Source organism: Dermacentor andersoni, chromosome 6, assembly GCF_023375885.2.
Source record: "Dermacentor andersoni chromosome 6, qqDerAnde1_hic_scaffold, whole genome shotgun sequence".
Taxonomy (NCBI): Eukaryota; Metazoa; Arthropoda; class Arachnida; order Ixodida; family Ixodidae; genus Dermacentor; species Dermacentor andersoni.
In genome coordinates this window covers 137,626,812-137,643,669 of record NC_092819.1, presented here as the reverse complement: position 1 = coordinate 137,643,669, position 16,858 = coordinate 137,626,812, and the positions used below count along the sequence as shown (strand labels likewise).

At 43.1% G+C, this 16,858-nt stretch overlaps 1 protein-coding gene across 3 annotated transcripts in view; it reads right to left on the bottom strand.

The window, feature by feature from the left end:
* The window catches only part of LOC126523557 (protein MMS22-like), a 152,225-nt gene that overhangs the window by 97,758 nt on the left and 37,609 nt on the right, over nucleotides 1–16,858 (bottom strand). For all 3 annotated transcript variants that reach the window (XM_050172154.2, XM_055066917.2, XM_055066918.2), the window contains one exon: nucleotides 4,872–4,944. In XM_050172154.2, the coding sequence (XP_050028111.1) occupies nucleotides 4,872–4,944 (73 nt within the window). The remainder of the gene's footprint in view (nucleotides 1–4,871; nucleotides 4,945–16,858) is intronic.

Genomic DNA, 16,858 nt, shown 5'->3' with positions numbered 1-16,858 from the left:
GCCAAATCGCTCGCATTCCAACACAGTCGTGCCTAATGGTCTGACTAGCCACGCGAACAGAGTCCGACAGTGTTTTGCGATGGCTAGAAGGCATCTGTGTGGGGTGCTTGGCTTGAAAAGTGCCGACTGGAAAACGAAACGACGCGATACCGGCTGCCTCATGATGATGCCCTGCGCAATGCCTGGCTTGAGCACATTATAATTCCGGCAGAACCAAAGCGCAACAGCGATTTACGCTTTTGTGGGCCCCACTTTGGCACCCAAGACTACCATCACGACCCATGCCTGCCGCAGGAGTTAAGTTGTGGCATGACACCCTGCCTGAGGTCAAATGCGCTGCCAACTGTGTTCCTTGTAAGAAGGCCGGTAAGTTTTTAACATGATAGAGTTAAGGAGCCCGTGTTGCAGATTAGCTGGCGTCCAGCATTTGGCGTCAGACATTGCATTGGCAAAAAGATTTTCGAACCACACATACCCAGGCTGTTCATGTGATGCAAGGAATTAACTGAACTAATTGAATTTCTCAAGCTAACATACGTGGAAAAATCGTAAACTACGACTTACACACAACCTACAGACATGATAGCTTTCGGATTGTAATTTGAATATACGAGAAAACATAATTTTATTATGTGAAAACTCAAACAAACCCCTTTTCCAGCGTTTCTACAAAGCACAGACACAGATCGGAGACGGGATCTGCCATTTGCGCACATCGGAGCGTAAATATCACAGAGTCCACGGACCAGCACGCCCACTTCCTTGAAAGACTTCCAGATGGCCTTCTCTGCCGCATCGCGGCCCCTGCAAGACGCCATGTTTCAACCAGAAAGCCCGCCTTCGTGCAAAGCGTTCGCCACGAGCGTTTCCCAATAAACATTACGGTTACATTGCACGGTTACGTCCGTTGCCGGGAAGCGTGAGAAACAGTCAGGGATGTTTGAATGCTATCGCGTTCCACTCTTAAAGGCGAAGCGTAAGCATCCTCCAAATTTTATAAATGCTCCTCCTTGCAGTGTGGCTCATATCGTGGCAATGGCAGCTGTTTATCTGCAGCGGAGGTGCTTCGGCACGGCTTGTCATCATGTGAACCCATTATATTGGCAAGCCTTTCTAGACATGCGCGCAACACAGGGTCCATAGCAGCATGCTTCACAGGAGCACGGGCTGGCATGGCAGCAACAGCGAGTAACCGAGAAGCGCAGAGTCGTGCTAACTGAAAGCGGACTGTGTTTTGAAAAGCGAATTGGCAATTACGTATGTCACATGAAATTTAGAGGAGTCTCCGCGAAGAGGAGACCTGCAGAGCAGCAAAGGAAAGAACGAATTGAGCGAGGGCAGCGTTTCGATCATCAAATGCAGGTTACTCTGCTATTACGGCACCATTTCGAAACATTATCGAGGCTACGTGTTCGTTGCAGACTCGTACACAACTGCAACACAACTAAATTTTGACCTCTGGGTTGTTAGGGTACCTTTAATGTCAAACAGAATATTGACTATCACCATTTGCTAATTTGCACCAGTGTCCTCCTGTTTCTTAATGTTATGGTTAGCATTCTTCATTCCTTGCTCGTTTACTCTTAAGTTTCTACCCCATATGTTAGCACCAGTAAAACACAATGATTGTACACTTTCCTATTCAAGGATAGCAATACGCTCCCAATAATGATGTGGTAAAATCAGCTGTATAATAGGTTATATAAATTTTTGCATAGCCAGCTCCTCCACATAAGCTCTGACACTTTATGCATATACTATACCTGCAGGCATGATATTTATCATACATTTGCACCAATTTTATCTTTGACTGCACACAGTTGATGTTATGAAACATTAAAAAGTATCCGAAAGATGTTCACAGTGACGAATAGTAACTATCCGATTCGGAATCGAATAGGACACTATTAAATTCATTATTTGAGAGTTTTCTATATTTGCACCTGCCTAATGTTCCTGATATTGGCAAGAAATATCTGAGATTTGCTTCATTATATCCCCTAGCTCGTTATATTTGTGTTCAATATATCGAGGTATGACTGTATCTTCATGTGACGTCACATGTTGTCATAATGCAAGGCCAAGGCTGGTCACTGTTGATTATTATAATAATTGTGTTGCAACTGTAAACACTTGACTATTTGGCTGAGTTTTTGAACCATTATTTTTCTTCAATTCTGCGCTTTTCCTTATCTCCGATCGCAACAAACGGCCGATCTCAATGACAACAGCAGTATAGCATTTGCGAGCCAATGATGGGGAGCACGAATAATGAATACAGAAGTGTTACAAAATTTGAGCCTTGAAAACTTCAGCAGACTTTTCTTGTGCGCATACACAGAAAAATGCATTAAATAAAAGACCACCTAATGCAGAATAACTCAGCAAAATCTGTGGTTTCACTCTGATTATACCTGCAGTAAGGTATGTGGAAGTGAAATTCATTTTCTCGAATAGTGATCCATTTATAATTGCGACAGCGATCATATAAACACTCCAGGTGAAACTTTGCCATCAGCGTTGTTGTCAAGTTCCAGATATACCACTCGTTTCTACGAAGACTTTAAATATATGCAGTTAAACCTCAATATAAAGAAATTAATGAATGTGTGGGTTGTAGAGGAAGGTTTCCTAGATGTGCCCGAGAAAAGCATTTGTGCCTTATACTCTCTGTTCCTCTACATTCCGAAAGGACATGTATGACAGTAAGTGTTTCATTAAACCATCTACAGGTGGGTGGTCCAACACCCGCAAGCAAGTATGAGTGAGTGGCATGTGTGTGACCTAATCGCAATCTGTCCAATAAAACCTCCCACCATCTCACTCACTTTTAATGCACTATGTTTTTTAATTGTGCCTATACAAAGTGCAGTTTATTGCTGGTTTCCTTGTCCCAGTACCGCTGCCACTGTTCCCTTTATGCAGGTATGCCTTGAGGCCAACATATGGGATGTACAAAACTCCCCTAAAACATTCAAGAGCTGCCCCTGCAGTATTCCTTTTCACCTCTATGTGACCTTGTGTGCCTCGATGGCCAGGAACCCAGCACTGATATCAACATGGAGGCCACCATTACAGTATACCTGTTACAGCCCTGGCGTAGATTTGGAACACTATGCTACATGTTCATGTAAACTAAGTTCATGTTACTCTAACACTATATGGACTTCTTTATCAAAACTTTCTTGAACTTCATGACTTCAGCTAGCAGCAACGCTGACTGGCATTTCAAGAATGTAATCTACCAATATGGCGTAAGCTTAATATAACAAACTTTAATAGAACGAAATTCTCCATATAACGAATTATTTAATTTTTCATAACCACTTATCCATAGAGCACCATGTATTTAGAACCTCAATACAACAAAGTGTGTTTGTATGCAATTTCAATATAACAAAATTTCGCTTCCGTTGCAAAGGAATGCTGAGACGAGACAATAAATGGAAGCTTCCGCGGACGTTGATGGTCAAATGATTGAATTACAAGCAGCTGCCGGCAAACGCACCTCTCAAATCACGTGTGGTGTGACAAGAGCGACCGCCGAAGCGAAGCTGCATGATGCTCCATATAAAGTCCAAGTGCGATAAGATCCTATCGTGCCCCGCTCACTTTGTGCTTCAAGTGTGAGTGAAAGTGTGCAAGGGTGAGAAAGAAAGATGGTGGATTTACGCACGAGTCCCACCTCCCCGCGTGAGCACAGGGAAGGAAGGGGAGGGGAGCAAGCTCGCGGTAATGCGATCAAGCGTGCGGGAAGGGCTAGGGGGGAGTTGGGGTAAGTTAGTGTGCTTTCGAATTTCTGGCGCGCGCCTTGGCCATGGTTGCGCATGACTGTATGCGCGGCTGAACGCATATGCAGCCGCGCACCCTACTTTAGAAGTAATCTGTTGCCTGTACAAAGAGTGGGTGTGTTGAGACAGCGTGGCATCATGTAAGCTATCTTCCTGCGCGTTTAATATCGAAGGTTGCGTAATCTCTAGTTTCGATGACCTGTTGTAGCGGGAGGCAGACGAAGCATTCTCTCCCCGCTGCCGGCGCTGTTCGTGATAGCGTCATCCCAGTGCAGGAGACGATATCAGCCGCAGAGGTGGAGTGATACACAAAAGCATGGCCAGCTTCGCTTAATTAGTACCACTGATGGAAAGATATCGTCAATGGGAAGCACGCAAAACATAAATGGGAAGCTGCAGCGAGCGCAAACCCACACCCCTGGAGGTGACGTTACTTGCTTATGTCACCCAGCAGCGGGCAGTCTGACCACTGCGACTCCATGTTCCTCGCTATCGCAGCGCGCTGGCTGCCCGCTGCTGGGTGAGGCAAGCAAAACATCGCCTTGATGGGGGCAGCTTTGCACTTCCATCTGCCTCCCAGTTTCAGTTTTGCACGCTCTAATAGCCGAAATTTGCCATTTTAATTCAAGTCAGTTATTTTTGTATGACGCTTCCACTCGTATTTCAAACCTCAAATTTTACACAGGGGATCCTCTATATCTATGCTATCTTAAACTAGGCTTTTTACGTGGTCCAAAATTTCGTTGCACAATTGGCCTTTAAGGTGCATTAAGTGAAAGAAACATGCCAGTCTTTTTGTTGCAATGAAGTACAGAGCGCCTAAAGTATACTTTTGCAGGCGTTGTACTACGAACTGTGTCAAAGTATGTTCTCAAAAGTATATTTTTTCCATTTGGCAGCAAGCGTCCTTTCTGGTTTATCAAGCCTTCTCTCAAGGTAAGAGTGGCTTTTTCTGGTACTGCAGATTGGCAACTCATTATTAAAGCTCAAATGATCTTTTTGTTTGTTTAGTGTCACTCTAATACGGCTAATCTTATTACACTTGACAATAATGGGCAATCATTCACAACCGGTTCCTACCTTTCGACTTCGTGCCTGATGAAGCTGAGAAATGAGGACACTTCATAGTGAAGTTGTGAGGCCCCACAAGAACCTGCAGGAAAATGCAGGAAGAGGTTCATGGCAAAAACTCGTTCTCAACAAATGAAGAAAATCAGAAAACCTGCAGTAGGTTTGAAACTCTTTCCACATGACCACTGGCTTATTAAGGAGAAAGCCTTATATGTCTCATCAGTCAGTTGACCTTCAAAGTCCTTGAGTGAAAACGCGTTGATGACACAAAAGGTTAAAAAAAGAGACTACGAACCCTTTACCTATGGTGGGAGTCAAACCTACGACCTTTGGTGTTAATGAAGGTGAAATTAACTAAGGTACAGCTAATTATTATATAGTTAATTAAGGCACTCGAACCCATGACCTTAGTTGGGAGTTGAACCGTCAACCTTTGGAATTAAGAGGGATGACTAAACAAAGTAGACATGCACATCTCCAGGGCAGTGCAACTAGCATGTGTGGCCATGGTCGCAAGCCCTCAGCCAAGCTACCACAGCTGAACTCAAGGCTGTGCCAAGGCAAACCACTTTGAAAACATTGACAAAAGCATGATGTGCATAGAAATTGTGGTGCCGCTGTGCTGCCTCCAACGGTTACTGATGGGCATCATTCTGCCCAATCCCCCCAGGGCAAGCGAGTAGTTCGTTTTCCGAACCATTACAAGATTGCGCACGCTGTGCATGCATCATTCAAATACAGGCACAAAATTTCGAAGTCGAAATAACTTGCAAGATGGATTTCTGCAGACACACATCACCCACAAAATGTCAATGACGAAAGTATATGTGCGAGCAGCCAACCGCAAAGCACAGCACCTTGTGACATTGATATCAACGTGGTGTGGTTCAATGTGCTACGGTACAACCACTACTGTGACTTGTAAACATTTGACAGCATAACATCCACAATGTAGCATCACAAGTCTTTTACACAAATTTGCGTTGGCTACCACGGCCCTTGCATGTGCTTCTGGTCATCCCACCGGTCCCATGACCTTGCCCCTAGGAACCTAGCCCTACATTACCACACCTGTCATGCAACCAGTCTTGCTCGTGGTGGGGGTGGGATGCTGTCTGTGTCTTTGAGACAGTTTTTGCCGCACTCAGTGTAAGATTTTCTGCACTATCTGCATCGACCGTGCTGCACTGTATACCTTGTCTGCCGAACGCAGCAGGGTTCAGCATAGTTCTGCACACGCTTCCCCACGATGGCCCTCAGCAGCAGAAGCAGATCGAGTTTGTGCGTGCCACTGGACTCGAGGAATGAACCCCACTGAAGAGCAGTCTCATTTGCTCACTTCATTTTGAGCCTGCCTGCTATAAACAATATCTGATGAGCTGAGTGTGGCATGATTCTCCACCAGAATCTAGACGATGTTCCCTCCAGCCTAATGCTTCGTTGACTATTTACCCTGCCGTGTGTCCGGAAGATGCTTCCCAAGCATCCTAGAAGACAGGTTTGTGCTACTTGAAGTGGTGTGTATGCATATTGATAGAGTCACAAGTGATGATGCATCATGAAAAATGGTACCTCAATGCGAAATACGAGCAAAGATCAGCCAGCAGTTTAGCAGGAAACACTATGTGCACCATGCACTCACACTTATAGTACATGCAACACTCGAGTATCCGGCCTGGTAAGATGAATAATTATTGCTCATTGCATAGGCACCCATTTCACTACATGAAATGGTGACGAAATTAAAAAATGCCAATGAACCAAGGGCATGGTATAAGATAAAGAACTATTGACAATCAAAATTAACAAGGAGCCCACCACTACAGTATACCTACTATAACCATGGTATAGATTTTAAGTATGCTATATCAGTCTGCTGTGTACTAGAACATTATAGCACAGATGGATTACACTGTAGCTGACATTGTGAGTACAAATAACAATTGCTGAAATATTGGATACCTGAGGTCGTCTTTTCTAACGATCCATTTCATTTTCTATACTTTTCACTCTTCATGGTTGGCTTGAACGCTACCACGCCACTGTTATTGCTGGGATCAGCCACTTATTGTGCCTAGGCAGTGACTGAGCCGTGTCCAAGCCAATGATGAAGGGCAGAGTTAACAGAAAATAGTTTATTGAAACATGAAGAAAGAATTAGCGTTGCAACGACTCTGGATGAGTAACGAGATGCAGAGGGGCAGGGTTATAAGCATCGGCATGAATGTGAACCATTTCTCAGGTGCTAGGTAGTATAAAAGTCGGCATACAAATGCTGTATTTGCAGTTACAAAATTAGTTTGCCATATAAAGAAAGCCTATTTGCACTGGAACTGAAGCTTGACAAAACCTGAGCAAGCTGAAGCTGATAATTATGGTTTCCATTATGTTAAAAAAAATATCGCAGTGCTGTAATCAATACTGTTGCATGTACTATAAGTGTGAGTGCATGGTGCACATAGTGTTTCCTGCTAAACTGCTGGCTGATCTTTGCTTGTAATAACCCTGCCACTTTGCATCTTGTTACTCATCCAGAGTCATTGCAACGCTAATTCTTTCTTCATGTTTCAATGAACTATTTTCTGTTAACTCTGCAATGGTAGCATTCTTAATTATGAAGCTTTTAGCAGCAAAAGAGAGAATTGTCTAATAAAATTCGAAAGAAAGTAAATACAACAGTGAAGGAGAACAGTATTGATGAGCTACAACTGATGAAAAACTGCTCTATCTCCACCAACTTCTGCATAAAAGATTCCAGTGTAGTAAGTGTCCAAAAAGTTGCAAGGTATTGTCTGTCTGAGAAAGCGAATACCAAGAAAGAAACATCTTCTCTCTATGATATTTTCAACTTTTCCTTTGGTAGATGAAAGCCTGGAACCTCTAAACCCAAGAAAATATACTCGAAAGCCTCGGGACGCCCTGGATAATTTACAATAATACCTTTTCTACAGCCAGTTTCAGTTTCATTTCTACTAAGTCATGGCATCATAATAAAGGAGGTAGTCACGTCGGAGCAGGATATTGCAATGTTTCGACACTCACTCCAGCAAGCTTGGCCATTTGCTATGGTGCTACGCCGGCCCTCACAAATAGCAGAGTGGGATGCAACAGGGTGAAACCACGAGTATAAAGACTAGGGTGTTGAACCAAACCTGAACCGATATTCTTAGAATATGCCTGAACCCAAACTAAACCTTAATAATAATAATAAAAAAATGTTACCTGTTCGGCATGAAACGGTTCAAGCATACAGACTGCAGACAGGCGTTTCTTAGATAGAGCCTTTGAAATTATTACTTTTTTCAGTCGGCACACCCAACGAGTGGATCGCTATGACTCACGAGTTGTGTTATGCGCGAGATGGGGTGTTTGTGCTAGTACAGTTTGGGTGCAAACATGTGTTCTGGTACCTGAATGACCACCCAGGGAGAGACGCCTGCACTTCTGAACTCTGACCTGTCAGCTGCATTCCGCAGCCGAAATAGTCTATCCAGGGCGCTGCAAAATTACCGTTTCTGTTGGAGCTCCCAATTTGGCCATCTTGCTACTATTACTAGAAAAATAGTAAAACAGACATGCCAGGACACATGGAAAACAAACTACTTCATCAGCACGACTTCTTGTCACAATAACATTGCAGTCCATAATGAATTTCATTACCTTCTCAATGCGTGGTAACAACAGCTGTAAACAGCACAGGATTTTATTGTTTTCCAGAGCTGTTGTTCAGTGCATGTTTGGTGCCTACAAGCAGTGTATACAACACTTTTAAGTTTTTGCAAATCGCTCCCGGGGCACAATATCCGTGATTTTGACTGTTTTTTTTCCATGCTTTTCCAACCACAAGGCTCTGCACCACGTGTGGTGGAGTAAGAAATATTGTTGCGGTGTTTAGCACAAACTCCCGTTGTTCATGGTTTAGAAGCATCGTCTTTACCTGCTTTTATTTAAGAAAAGAGCAAGAAACAGCAAAATGTCACTTGCTGTCTACCTTTGCTAAATACTAGAAGTTTGGAGTAGTAATTTATGTAATACAATGCGATTTTGTGCTGTATCATAAGCCTTAATTCTGTCACCACCAGTTGAGTAGCAATTACTTGAAGCATAACAAAAATTGTCTGGTTCTGCTGCAGCCATGCGGAAGGCAAGCCCACCCCATGCAGACACAGGCATTCTCACTAATGAACTCTATCACTGACATGTGCATAAAATTTCTCCGCACCTCCACCAAATGTTAAAGTGTTTATTCGATCGGACTAGGAGCAGCGTAGCGGTGAAGTCTAAGCACAGCACGAACTCCAAGCGCGAGCGGCATTCACAAGCAAAAGCGCTGAAGAGGGCAACCCACTATATCATTCCAATCCTTCTCTACACTCTGTATTTCAGCACTGAATTTGTAAACTGCATGTTGTTGAGAAAAATGTTGTTACCCATTCTTATCAAGGTGCACTGACCTTGCTGCTTTCCGATAGGTCATTTTAATAATGTTTTTGCTAGAATTGCAGTGATGATGACAATGCAAAAAGTTTATCCGAGCTATCTCAGCAGTGTGCGTAATGCTTCGAATGAGTGTTAAAAAAAAAAAAAGAAGGAAGAAGAAGAAAAGGGTGAAAAAAGTGGGGGGTCTCAACATTGAACCGTGCGGCTGCTGTTGGCATCTCAATGCGCACCAAATCGATGCTGCATCCTCATGGCCAATACGATGCAATATTTTCAAATTTAATTGTGATCGCGAGAATTTGCGTTAACAAATCTGTGGGCTGATCTGCCTCAGAATACTACACCATATTTTACTAGTGTGTCTTAATATTCAAAATTTCGAATAGGTATCGGACAGTTTCGATTTGAGAATTCACTATTCGAAGTTGTCGAATACTCCTTTGTGCAGACTATCGAGTTCCTGGACAACACAAGGAGGAGATCACTTATACGTAATAGTTACAGCTGTTGAGTAAGAATGTCTCGACTTAGGCAGCCTATGAAGTAGCTGTTCCGATTTATACAAATAAGCTTATTTTTTGTTTAATTTTATCAAGTTTGGATTTTATCCTAAATGATGTGCAGCACTGTAATATTGTCCCTTGCTTTTTCAATTAGTACTATAAATACACTTTACTACATGCATTTGGGATGTCCTGTTCCTTTTCTTTTATTACTTTCAATGTCATGATGCACCAGGTTTAATCCTACTGTATCACAGTGTGCACATAACAGATAATGTAAACAAGCCTTTACTTGCCAAACAGGCTCCATGAAATTTTCAATCTCACTTTTTTTTTTTTTTTTTTAGAAGTAGGAAATATTCGGTATTCTACTCAACATTGGACTGTTGTTTTTGTCAACTACTTATAGTCGCAATTTGATTAGAAAAATTTTAGTATTCAAATACCCCTATGAAATTCTATTGTTCTGCCCGAACTCAGTACGGATGACGATACTAAAAGGGAATGCGAGAAAGAGGGAGGCCGCGTTGGGGCACTGTACCATGTGCCGCATTCTCTTGCAACAACGCTGCCTAAGATGACGGTCTTTATGGCTGCTGCAACTGAACAGCATTAAACTTTATTGATATCTCCGTAAGGAACATTGATTTCTGCCTCTCATGAGCCAGAAAGACCATTTCTTCCACCTCCTGGCAAAGCCTGTGGCACACAATAGTCGATAGCACCCTCCAGCATTTTGCCATAGGGCAAGATAAAAGCTTACTGTTTGTTGTGAACCGCTTACATAAATTTTTATTTATCCAAACAAGAACTGATCCGGAACGAAATCGGACCGTGCTGAACTTAGTCGAACCATTATTTCTTTCCGTTCGACATCCTAGTAAATACCTCGAAATGGCCTGCGCCCATGTGACCACTTACTGCGTCTCGACATCAAGACACCGTAGCCTCCTGAGAAATGAAATTGATACTAGATGTGGGGAGCTCAGAGGCTTGTAGCATCATGCAGGGCTAAAGGCCCTGGATTCATGTGCCGCTGCCGCTTTTGCTGCCTGGTTGGCGAAAATGTGCATGAAGGTGCTTTATGGAGAGTGAGCCGTCTATGACTCTGTTCACGCTTCCTTTCTTTGCTGGCAGGAGCGTTGCTGTGTTGGGGCAGTTGGGGTCATTACTTTCTGTGATCTGCTAGTGGCATGGGGCTTTACACTTTTGTATTTCGCACTAAAATGCCCTTATAATGCATGATGTTACTTTTTCTGTCCCACTAATAGCCCTTGCTGATTCTGTATTACTGCTTCCCGCGCTATTTGTGAAGAAAAATTGAATATACAACCAGAAACTACCTACAGAACTCGTTCTTTGATCTTGATTTGCAGTGCAGTAATCCATCGTCGAACAACATCTTAGTCGGTACTTTTCAACAAGTTTTCCATCTGTGCTTTTCTAGATGTGCTTGTGTTGTGTCTCAGGTGAAAAGTGCTGCGCTGCAGCTTTTATTGTGCGTTAGCCTGCAGGCAGTGATAGAGATGTACAGAGCGGTCGATGCCACGCACACATTTTTGTTTGGGTATATCAGAACCTTTGAATTTTCTCATTTGTGAGTGGATCTCCTTTTTACACATGGTTTTAGTCACAAACAGTTGTGCTAGCATTATTCTAGCTATCACATGCATCATGCAGACATTAATATAGTTCTTGTTGGGCAATGTCTTTACAGCCGTGTACTAGCATTTCATTCATTTTCACCCAAGCATGCTGTGTTAGCATCCAATAGACTAGGTGGACACTACTCGGTGTAAATAAAAGATTAGAATAAAGTAACCTGCAAGATACTCCAGATTAGGATCATTATCATCACAATCAGCCTATTTTTATGTCAACTGTAGCACGAAGACCTCTCCCAGTGATCTTCAATTAGGGGCACTTAAAGCCAGCACAGGACAGGGGTGTCTTACACAAGTCGATCCAAACTTGTGCCTGCTAATTTCCTAATTTCATCACCCCACCTTATTTTCTCCTCTCCTTGACTGCACCTCTATACCTTTGACACTAATTCTGTAACTCTAATGGTCCACTCATGCCCCATGCATTACATCTGCCCCACGCAATCTGCCCCATGCATTACATGGCCTGCCCAGCTCCATTTTCCCCCCTAGAATATTGGTAACACCAGTTTTCTGTCCGATCCACACTGCTCTCTGCCTGTCTCCAAACATTAGATTGCAGATTAGAATAACCAATATTAAAGTGACTTGCGCGGTTAGCAGCAATGTGCGTAGTTAGCATGCATGCGAACCACGCACACTGCTGCCCTCAGCAAGCCGCAGCTCGTCACCTTGTGTGCACGATTTGAAGAATGGCACACTTGCTCTTTTATTCCTTCAGTGCATGCATTTTGAAGAAACAACGCAATTTTTCATTTGAGCTTATACCAGGTGGTTCCCATGTGCTCTCTCACTCTTCAGCATTGCAAAAAGTTTCTCAATAAAAAGAAGCATAAGGACCATGTCAACAAAGAGAAGTGCAATTCAAAGAGCCAATTTGAAAGCGTGACCATAAATCGCACGGAAGCTGCCTTTTTTGTTTCGTTCCGCATGTGACTGTGAAGCCACATAGGAAATCTCTGAAATCCTAACCTAGTAGCCCTAGAAATTATTTATTTGTGGCTCCAATGCAATCAATTAGGCAAAAAACAAAAAAAAGGTAACAAATTTGCGTCCAAGATGACCAGCACCTAGTATTGTGGTTGCTTCAGCTCAATATTTTCATTTTGTCGAACCTTTTCATCATCTTCGTATAGAGGCTCGCGGCCATCACACTGTAGAGTTCCATGCTTTCGTGCTGAAAAACTAAGCCCCATAGCCTTACTGTATAACGCATACGATAACTCTAGTAAGTACCGAAGCTATCACATGGGCCCTGCGGTGGAAGAGAAAGAGACGCTGGCCAGTGCGGTCATTCTGAAAGTGGAAAGCGGCGCACATATTATGTTGTAGGTGTTCCTTCGGTGGCACGCTACCAGTGTGTGGGCGGCTTCAGCAATTTTTCATCGAGAATAGGTCCTGTCCATTTAAACAGACAAGTATACATGACCCACCATGGTGACGTATGTAGTGGCTCTGGCGTTGCACTGCTAAGCCCGAGCACGTGGGACCAAATACCGGCCGTGGAGGTCCCATTTCGATGGGGGCGAAATGCAAAAACGCCTGTGTACCGTGCATTAGGTACATGTTATGAACCCCAAGCAGTCAAAATTAATCCGGAGTCCTCCGCTGCGACATGCATCATAATCATGTCATGGTTTTGGCACGTAAAACCCTGGTATTTAAATTTATTTTAAATACCGTATTTTTTCAATTCTAAGCACCCCCCCTCTATTTCTCGAAAAAAATTGGGAAAAAGTTTGCATGCGAATCTAAGCACCCCCCTATTTGTTAGAAAGCGCGCGTAGCCAAGGCCGCCAAGCGCGCTTGCTCACTCTGTCATCGAGCCGGAGCCGTCGGAGTCCCGAAATGGCACAGCGTCCGCGGCGCGAGTACGCCGTACAGTCGGACTGTACGGATGTATGGCGAAAGCTACAGAAAGCGCTCCCAGCAACCATCGCAAAGTGGATTTCGGACGCTTGGAAGCGGGTCCAAGTGGACGTTGTGGTCAAATCATTTTAAGAACTGCTCAATCACAAACCACTTCGATGGAACGAAAGACGACCTGCTGTGGGATACCGAGAGCGGTGGTTCAAGCGGTGCGACGAACTCGAGTGGCAGTGATAGTAACTGAGCATCCGACACAAGCGGTGGGTTCACTGTGTGCACCGATTTTTCTTTTGAATGTTTGCAAAATAATATATTATTTCTCGCACCCGTCTCGTTATGATGTCGCAGCAAAAAGAGGGAGGGGGGGGGGTCATTCTAGATTTTCCGAATCTAAGCACCCCCCTCACTTTGGGCATCACGATCGTGAAAAAAAGGGGTGCTTAGAATCGAGTAAATACGGTACATGGATTTGTAAAGGCTTGCTTTGAACATTTCCACCCTGTTCATTGTTCAGATAACAAGTTTCCACAGTGACAAGGCATAAATCACAAATGCATTGCAAAAAAGGTTCGGCTTCCCCCCCCCACTCCCCTTCCCTGGCACTGGAAAAAAGAAGTTTATAAGTTGAGTCTAAAGTGTACTAGATGCTCTAGTCGAGTCCTCCGTATCAACGATGGTCATAACTGTATTCATAAAGTGGCACACTAAGACGCACATGGTTGTGCCCCTACAGTTCATAATCAGTTAAAATTAAGGCTCGTACAAGGTAGCTCCAATGAAAGCCGGCCACTTCAGCGCCTTCGCTGCAACATGACGAAAGAACTATAAACAAAAACAAGATGGAAAAAAAAAGAACTAACTACAACGGAAAAGACATTATTGAAGCACATGAGCACATTGCGAGGATAGCCTTTGTTTCTGGCAGCAAGACTCAGTCAAGTCATAGGGTATAAGTAAGTCCATGCGATTCGCACTGTTGCCAGGCTTGGCTATATATAACCAAACTGGGCTACAGAAAAAAATTTTCAGCGTCGACTTGGGCGAGTTGGCTGTGTGGCTACATTTGGGCTATACATGCTGCCCTAACCCACACTTCAGAAGTGGCTCTCACTGAGTAGAAATAAATTTCGAAAACCATGTTTTAGATGACTATGCCGGCAGCGCAGCTGTGCGTGTGTGCGTGCACGAAATGCCCCCCCTCCCCTTAGTGCACCGTTGTCCGTGCCGATGGCTTTCATCTTTGATGCACTTGAATTTACACACCAGCAACATCGTCTCATCTTCGCCTTATCAGTTTCAGTCATCAGACAACCGATCACTGGGCATTGGAATGAGCCTGAAGTAGAGGGTGTTCGACAGTATACAGTGTATTAACATGGCTATGCTCAGAAAGGGATAGAGATAAGACAGGTACGGGCAATCATGGCACCGGCATGAAAGAAGGGAAGCAAAGATAGATGAAACATCCAGTGTGTTCATGGCCATAATTTCTGGGTGAAGTATCATGCCCGGTACCGCTCTTGACTTGCTCCACGTTTCTCACAGTAACATTTACTGCCATTTTCCTTTGCCTGCGAAATAAATTTTAATGTGACAGCGTTAAATGTTGCAGAAATTCCAGTATCGGTGCTCAGTGTTGGCGTCGCTGTGGGTATGACTTGGATTGGTAAAACATTTATTTGAGTCTGCAGTGTATGAGAAAAATGATTCCAAACCACGCAGGCTTTCTGCCTGGTGCATAGGCGTTACTGAATTAATTGAATTTCTAAGAGTAAAATGCGCCAGAAAATCCGTTAAGTTCGACTGACACACAACCTACGGACATGATAGCGTAGGACTGTAATTTGAATATATGAGAAAACTTATTTCTGATGCGTGTAAACTAAATGACAAACCCCTACGGCAAATAGCACTGGTGCGCAACGGGCTGCCCTGGGGAGACGATGATTGGATGAAACGGCGCATTGGGGCACCTCGGTGTGCAGCGGTGCGATTTGCCAAATTCGTCATTAGTGGGAACGGTGCGCTCGTTTTCTTGCAACACCATCTGGATGGCGCTTGTATCTACGGCGCCCGCTGTGCGGGAGAAAGAACAAAAGAAGTAAAGAAAGAAAGAAAAAAAAAAGCTCGCTTTCGTGCACAGCGTTATCTGCCTGCATTTGCAGGTAAACATTACGGTTACATAAGCTGCAGTTGCCGGGAAGCACCAGCAGCAGTCAGGGATCTTTGAATGCTATCGCGTTCCACTCTTAAGAGGAAGCTTTAGCTCGGGCCCAACTCCGACGCAGCCTATTCAAATGCATGTAAAACGCAAAAGTGCTTTTCGGAGATAACCCCTGGACAGATTTTAATGAAATCTGTTGCGTTTGGGAGAGAAAGTTAAATTCTAGTGACTGTTGGAAGAGGAATTTCGATTTAGGGCCTGAATATTTGAAGAAAGATTTTCGAAAATTCGAATGTTTGAAAGAAATAGACACACAAAGTTTATGATTTAATAGCTCTGCGTCAAGAACAGATATTGCGGTTTTGTAAATGGCATCTATTAGATCATTCAAAGCGGACAAATTCTATATGTCAAGTTATAGCTTACGTAAATTCGTTGCATAATGTACAAGGGGTCTGCAGAAGCTTTATTTTCATATTACAAAATTTTTCGAGAATCATGTGTAGCATATAAATTTTGTCCGCTTTAGATGTACTATTAGATGCAGTTCCCAGAATGGTGATATCATTTTCCATTGCCGAGTTAGTTGTAAACTTGATAGTTTCATCTTACGAAAATTTTTGATCTTTTCCAATTTTTAATGAAGAATTGACGACCTAACTAAAAAATTCGGAACGAACAGTCACTAGATTTTAAGTTTTTCTTTTAAGTGGGACAAACCTCATCAAATTTGATGCAGTGGTTGCCGAGAAAAACGAATTCTCTTTTTACATGTAATTAGGCCTCTTAAGAGGAAGCTTTAGCTTTATCAAGTTTACAACTCTGTAACTCAACAACTAAAATTGATAATACAATTCCGTGAATTGCATCTAATAGTACTGTACATCCAAAGCGGACAAAATTGATATGTTACACATGAATCTCAATAAATTTAATAATATGGAAATACAGCTCTTGCAGAACCCTTGAAAACAACGTAACAAATTCACGTAAGACATAAAATGACCTATCGAATTTGTCCGCTTTCAATTATCTAATGGATTCCGTTTACAGAACCGCGATATCTGTTTTTTATGCAGAGCTATGAATCTGTAAACTTCGTGCTTCTATTTTTTCGAACTTTCAAATTTTTGAAAATCTTTATAACAAAATTCAGGACCTAAATGAAAATTCCGCTGCCAACAGTCACTAGAATTTAACTTTCTCTCTCAAATGCAACAAATTTCATTAAAATCGTTCGAGTGGTTATCTCAGAAAAACGTTTTTTGCGTTTTACATGTATTTGAATAGACCGCGTCGGAGTTGCGCTCGAGCTAAAGAAAGGCGAAGCTTCCTCCAAGTTTTTTGTTCGTGCTT